This window comes from Battus philenor, unplaced genomic scaffold (assembly GCF_028537555.1).
Source record: "Battus philenor isolate CCGP_79_NKW_IND1 unplaced genomic scaffold, ilBatPhil1.0.hap1 SCAF_28, whole genome shotgun sequence".
Classification (NCBI taxonomy): Eukaryota; Metazoa; Arthropoda; class Insecta; order Lepidoptera; family Papilionidae; genus Battus; species Battus philenor.
In genome coordinates this window covers 615181-622524 of record NW_027181691.1, presented here as the reverse complement: position 1 = coordinate 622524, position 7344 = coordinate 615181, and the positions used below count along the sequence as shown (strand labels likewise).

Here is a 7344-nt window from a genome sequence, read left to right as displayed (position 1 = left end):
TTTCACAATGACATAAGCGTATATGATGTAAATGATCGTGTTCATTTTTAAACTTTAAAAGTTTCGGCAATGCATAAATTTATAAAAGAAATTTTAATAATTGCACAATATTTTTTTATTAATTATATATCACTCTAACTTCATATATTGAATAATATGACCTTAATATAAATCAAAAGGACCGCGCGCGAATCTTTAAACATAGATCCATTGTCTTGGGTCTGGCAACCCCAGAGAATTTATCGTCTGCGCGATGGCGGTGAGTCCGTTGCCTCCATTTTTACTTCTAATGGGACCATCCCATTAGAAGGTCATACATCATTTCTTCGCCAGCTGGTCGTTCTGTGGCTGAGCGCCGTACTGCCAGAGCTCTATGGCCTTGTTCGCGACTACCTCTTCGCACTGTTCTGGTATCTAGAAATATACTTTGTAACATAATAAAAAAACAATGTAATATTAAAAAGTAATCCTTCGATTTTCGAACATAATTGGTTCTTAAAATTTTAAATGTTTAAAAATGGAAAAGAAAATATAGACAAAAAAAAACTTGTTATGAATATATTTATGCTATTTATGCTAATAAGTCTGTATTATTTCCTTTTTCCGATTTAGAAATTCGGAATACTAAATTTTAAAATTTATAAATATGTTTGCAAACATTATACTGACAAAAGTTATTGCCTTTCACATTTAAAAAAAAATTATTGGTGCCCCCCTCCCCCTAAAGAGTCTAAATAATTTCAAAATTCAGAACAGAATGTAGTTAATATATATTTTTTTGGTTCAAAATAATAATAAATATATATAAAATAACATTAGATCTCCTCGCTTTTTGGCCTGCAAAGTCAATAATAACATTTTCAAAATCAATAGTGTCGACTAGTTCATGTTCTATTGACATTATTGCAAGATTATTTAATCTATTTATCATTAAATAATCTTGCAATAATGTAATAATTTATTATTTTGTCATTTAGGGCCCTTTTAAAAAACACTTTGTGTGTTTTGCGAATGAAAGGCTTAAACACTGTGTATATTATAATTTGTAACCGTTTATTTTTTTTAATGTTCATGTTATTTAACAACTTTTTTAGCACAAAAATAGTAAAATTCGATATTCTTTTTATCATTTTATTATTTATCATTCAAAAAAAAAATTCAACTTTGGTGCCCCCCCCCCCCTACTTGTGGTGCCTGGTGCGGCCGCCCCGCTCGCCACCCCCTAGCTACGCCACTGTGTCAAGTGTTGCCAGTATGTTAAAATTTTTTTTACCAAAAAATAATATTTTCTTTTCTAGAAAATCACTTTATTAACTATAAGTCGATTATTTTAATTTTATAAATTTTTTTAGTGACCCACCTCCAGAACGCATCTGAGCACCTCATCCCCGTTTTGCGCCTTCAGTATATTCCGGCGTAATGTCATAACGAGCATTACAGCAACGAACGAAAGAATTTTTGGAGCGCCACTACATACCTTGTCCCATATCCTGATAAAAAAACATCAAATTTAACATACAATTTAATATATTTAATTAATTAGTGTCCTGCTAACAATAATCTGTGAATTATATAATACCACAGAGTGAAAATACATGAAATGTTTTATTTTATCTGTATTGGTTCTGTTTCTTATAATATACAGGTGAATTAAAAAAAAAAACGAATTATTTTAAATTAGCACAGATAATAAATATTTACTTTGGAAGAGAAGTGTCGTCTAAGACGCCTGCGAAACAGCAGTTAAACCATTTAGTTAATGGCAAGACTTCCAAAGAGTTGATCTCCACAAGATGACTGAAATTAAAACAAATTATTATTATTTTAATGAGGAACAAGTCTGAAGTGGCAGTGGGGCTGGGAAGAAGTCGCTGGTGGCGGGCAGCACAAGGCCAGTCACCGTGGTTATCCTTGAAGGAGACATATGCACCTCTAGAAGAATTATATATCTCCAAATCAAACATTATTTTACTAAATAAATTTTTAATTTTTAATCTAATATATAAAATTCTCGTGTCACGGTGTTCGAACTTGAACTCCTCCGAAACGGCTTGACCGATTTTTACCAAATTTTACATGCCTATTCAGTATGTCTGAGAATCGGCTACTATCTATTTTCTATACCCCTAAGTGATTAGGGTGGTCCACCCCTAAATTTTATTTTTAATTTTTTAGACAATTTTTTTGGTTTTTATTTTATTATGATACAGCATACAAAAATACATACAAACCTAAATTTTCACCTCTCTACGATCAACCCTTATCTTACATTTGTTAATTAAAAACTTTAATTTTTTTGCAAAACAACGTTTGCGGGATCAGCTAGTAGTATATACAATTTCATGTGGCAAATAATTAAGCACATGACAACAACAGGACTACATTAAAAATTAGCAATCTGTTACCAGTAATTATTGTGGTAGTGACTGAAATAGACAAGACCAGTTATAGTGGTAATCTTTGGGTGCGATCTGTGCCTCATGGAGGGAGTCTGTAAGCTGATATGACGAAGAGAAGGGGAGAAGGGATCGCTCCCTTACTGGCTGGTTCCATGTCCACAGAAAAAAAATAACCAGTAATACAACAATGTATGATGTAATTTATAATATTATTATATTGAATAAATAAAAAAGTAAAGTAGTTAGCGAATTTTATGACTTCACTATCTGTGTCCACGACTTCATCTGTGTGGAATTAAAAAAATATTTTTTTGGTAAACAATTTTTCTAAAATAAAAGTATCCAAGGTACTCCATATTGCATCAACTACCGGCCAGTATAAGTCCTGTTAGAATCGGTTCAACCATTCCAGAAATTAGGAATAAACAGACAGAAATGAAAATTAAAAAAATTGTATATGTACTGTATTTAAATTCTTATGCATGTAGTAAATATGGGTTATTTTAATATTAAAAACAGACATTCAATTTTGGTTATATGTATATGAATAATAAAAATGTTTACTTTAAAGAAATTATGTTTTCCCTTTGACTAATTTGTTTATTTTACTTAATAAATTTATAAAACATTTTATTTGCTAACACAGGTTATTCAAATTACAATTAATCCAGTATTTTTATTAATATTTTGTATTTGTTGTATTTTAAATTGTTGGCCATAAATAAAATAAAAGAGACAATATTAATAAATTAAAAAAAGGTACACTATAAGAATATTTGCTTATGGGTTTACACTATACTTTCACCAGCATATAATCTTTTAATGTACTACCATGAAGTTTGTTATTTTCCATCAAGTTTGGCTCCCAGATTTTCCAGTTCAAATTTCCTACATTGTTTCTACACACAGACACTCACTAACAGGCATAGGCCTCTCCCAAAGATGTCTATGGGGGATATACCATCATCACCATTGGGCGATATTAGCGTGGTACTATGGTACACAGAGGATGCTGCTGCCCATCCTCTGAAAATTTATTTGTGAGCAGTGGCATAATTAACTCACAAAGTGTTATAAAAGACTACAATTCTCTAATATTCTCTAATTTCAAAATGTAAAATCTGCAAATAATAAACATATATTAATAAAATATATGTTTATTCTTTTCTATAATTTTATTTTTCTTAGTATTTTAACCCAGGTTAATTTAGTGATTATGGCCAGGGACTATTCACAAAGTACATATGCAATACTGGAAGGCAGAAGGACGGCTATGACAAAAGCAATGGACATTTAAACAATAAAAAAAATTGTTTTTTATTTCAGATTATTAAAAAGTTTTGATTACTACTAAAAGTAAATTTTTTAAATGATTATCCATTATTATCAGGGAGGGAGGTCTTGATTTTATGACAAGATATTTCCTTTATTGATTATTATAATGACATCTTTTATAGGTCAAAAAGTTTAGGAACCTCGGGCTAATGTGATACAAATAGCTGGCAACATTGGTTATTTCGCTTTTGTGTGCTAGATTACAATTTAAAATGCAATAATAAACATACTTGTACAACTCCACATCTTCCTTCTCTAGCATGCTTTGAAATGCCTCCTTCAGTTTCGGGAGGTCCTTCTGCATGGTTCTTACAATTTCTGTCAAGCTCTTGCAAATCCAGTATACATCTTCCTCGTTATGGTACAATTCTAGCAAAGTTCTTGCTATAGGGATGAATGTATCCGCTGACTGTAATGTAATAAAAAAAATTATGAAAAAACTATTTTCCCTTCTGTGTTAATTTAAGATAAGTGTGGAAATGTAATTAAAATCGACAAATGCATTGGTAATTATAGATGTAGATAATGGCTCAACCAATCCGTCTATTTTTATGTTTTATTATGCTAAAGCACTAAGCAGGGTTCCTATAGAAAGACAACATAGTAAAATTGCAAGGAATATATGCCAAAAATATAAAAATTTTTGTCCATAGAGAAATAAAAAACAAAAAAGACATTTCGGGTCATATTAAAATAAGAAAAAAATTATATAGCAGGAGTGGCTATGCTCCTTGACAGTTGGAGCCATTGTTTGAAATTTGAAATTTTTCGCGAGCCGCAATTTAATACGCATTTAAAACACGCTAACGAATCTTTATTTTTTAAAGATGATTTATAAATTACATAACAAAAGTACAAAATATGTGTATTAAAGTTAGATATAATGGCACATGTATATGACAGCACTCCTAAATTCACCAGAGATGCTGGTTAGTTAATTATGATCAGTGTTTGGAATTCACTAATGTCATGTTGGAATAATAATAATTATTCACCCCAGTAATTTGTTTCGATTTCCCAGCAGCTGACATAGGTTACATGAATTTACATATTGAAATAATTTGACTATCAATCACATCCAAAAATAATCATTCAAAAAGCCTCATATGGTTCTCGTGCCGCAGTTTGTTGTTTTTCTAATATCATAATGCTATGCTATTTTATAGTCCAGTGAATTGGTAAGGTGAAGCAGTGGACAGGTTACATAGCATGCAGAACAGGTAGTTGCTGGGTCCTAAAGGTTTTGGAGTAAAGACCATGTTTTATAAGATCAGCATAGTTTATCCACCTTGTCGTCCAGGCTGCTTTCAACTAGTCCTAAATTATGAACAATTTTTTTAAATGAATTGTAACAGATTCATAATATTTGAAGGAAAAAATGGCAGCTAGTTTTAAATAAATAAGAAAAATATGTAAAAAATCTTGAGAGCTTACATTGAAGTTGGTTTCAGGAAACACAGGAGGTTTCGTCTCCTCGTTTTCAAGCAACCACATTGCAAGCAGAACTTGAGTTCTCGGAGTACCTTTGTCTATCAGTTCCAACATCTCAACAGCATAGAGCAGATCTCCATACTGTTGTTTTCTTTGGTCCATCACAAATTGATGGGAGTCAGCATAGACGGGGAGAATATCTGAAGATATACAGAATATAATAAAGTATCTTTCTGTTTTGAAGTGGAGAAATTTTGTTTCTTTTTTCCTTCTGTATCATGTGATCGGTTGTCATACTGTGCAGATGTGTTGGCCAAAAGCGGAGAAATAATAATATTGATCATTTGATTTAAAGCAAAATCTGAGTATAATTGTAAGCAAGATTGAAAAAAAATTATTTAAATAGCTTTGGTAATAAAGAAATTATCAATAAATTTATTTCAGTCAAGCTACTGTAAATCTCAAATTTATATACTAGCATATGAATTGGTAGTTCCAAATTCAAATTCTTAGTACTACAAATGGTGTCAAGTTGAGTCTTACATATTCAGAGGAAATGCTACAGGCCTGAGAAGAACACACTAAAAAAAATCAGCAGGACAGTGAATTTTAATAATAAATTAATAAATCTTGGAGGTAAACCTTTCAGGTCTTCTATCTTCTATGAAGTCATTTATATTGTAGTGACCCTCACACAACTGTAGCACAAATATAAGGAAATAGAAGTTCTCTGAACACTTTCTGGGATACTATGATAAAAGTGCATACATTGCCTGTTGAAAGATTTGGTAAGATAACAGAGTTGAGTCATATTTTTACTTAGATAAGAGATTTTTGAAGTTCAGTACCCAATCTAACTTATTGTCTTCTTATGCAATATTGCAAGTATATTGTTTTCCAACAGCCACCCAAACATGATGTAGGGGTGACCATGCAGACATTGTTGCAAAAGACTTACCAGTAGTAAAAAATGTTTCAAATAGATCTACACAGATAACATAGTGACTTTGATATGATAATGAAACATTGTTATACATGATATGATTATGAATATATGTGATTATCAATACATTTCTTATGTGGTGACCATAATACAGTAGACAACATAGGGTCATGGTAAGTATCTGAATATGGGAAGTGCACCAGTACCAGTCCACATGACAATCTTTTGGTGAGGCCCAAGCTTTAGTCGTTAGCCATAGGATGTTGCAGAACATAAGCCTTCCCCATAGGTTTTGCATTAGGACTGGTTAGAAGCAGTAAACATCTAGTACCTTCCAATGCCCTTAACAAGGTCATCTGTCCACATTTTGAGCAAGCATCCACAATTATTATATACCATTTTAATGTGTTAGTTTCTTATTAGTTAACCCTATATAAAATTGGTAATATCTTTAAGTTATACCCCTTAAATCACTCAAGCTGGGTGTCAAGTTCTGCCTTACTTATTCAAGATACTTTTCACCACTCATACCTTACAGGTATATATAAGCGACAGGCCTGACAAACTCCAAAAATCAGATTGTTATAACAGTCTTTAGTCTTTATAATCTACAAGTCAATCTGTAGAAGTGATTATTCTAGCAACAAATTTCGGAATTTGAATGCCCAAAGTTAGACGAATATAAATGAATAGTATATTGTTTAATCTACAAAGAAATTGAAGTGTATTGTAGAATATTTTCGATTTGGTTAAATCATTGAAATAGGCGTTACAATAGACTCTCACCTAATAAAACTTTCCACACCAAGTTCCTATAAGCGGCCGGCACCATGAAACGCAGGCAGAACTGTTTCAACTTTACTCTATCCCATGGTTTTTCTTTCATAAGTATCTCTAATGATTTTTTCTCTTCAACACCGCGACATCCCACTTTCTCGTAGTACGACGAACGAAAATTTCTTTCGTCTGCCATTTATACGTCCTTTGTCTAATAAGTTTCGTTATAAATTATCTTATACTATACATTTCGTTATTTTGATACGATTTTCTTCGCCGATAATAATATGGGTTGGAATTTGATTTGACGGTGACGACCGCTGTCATCTGTCATTTACAGATGTTACCGGCGGCCCGGATTTATACAAGACGCAAAAAATTAAACATATGTTTTCAAATAATAACAAAAGGATAAAATCCAATAAGAATATTACATTTATTCTCTTTTGCTAATCTTAC

The 7344-nt window shown here is 31.7% G+C and overlaps 1 protein-coding gene across 2 annotated transcripts; it reads right to left on the bottom strand.

Moving 5' to 3' along the window:
• Positions 1–20: 20 nt before the first annotated feature.
• On the bottom strand, positions 21–7189 carry TBC1d7 (TBC1 domain family member 7). Of its 2 annotated transcripts, none has more exons than XM_068769537.1 (6): positions 6895–7189; positions 5169–5365; positions 3965–4143; positions 1702–1797; positions 1361–1490; positions 21–425 (listed from the first exon to the last, which is right to left on the bottom strand). In XM_068769537.1, the coding sequence occupies exons 1-6, from the start codon at positions 7079–7081 to the stop codon at positions 390–392; spliced, it is 825 nt and encodes a 274-aa protein (XP_068625638.1). In that variant the 5' UTR covers positions 7082–7189; the 3' UTR covers positions 21–389. The 2 variants fall into 2 exon arrangements, with proteins under 2 accessions (XP_068625638.1, XP_068625637.1); XM_068769536.1 differs by having other exon boundaries at positions 21–414.
• Between the last annotated feature and the right edge of the window lie 155 nt (positions 7190–7344).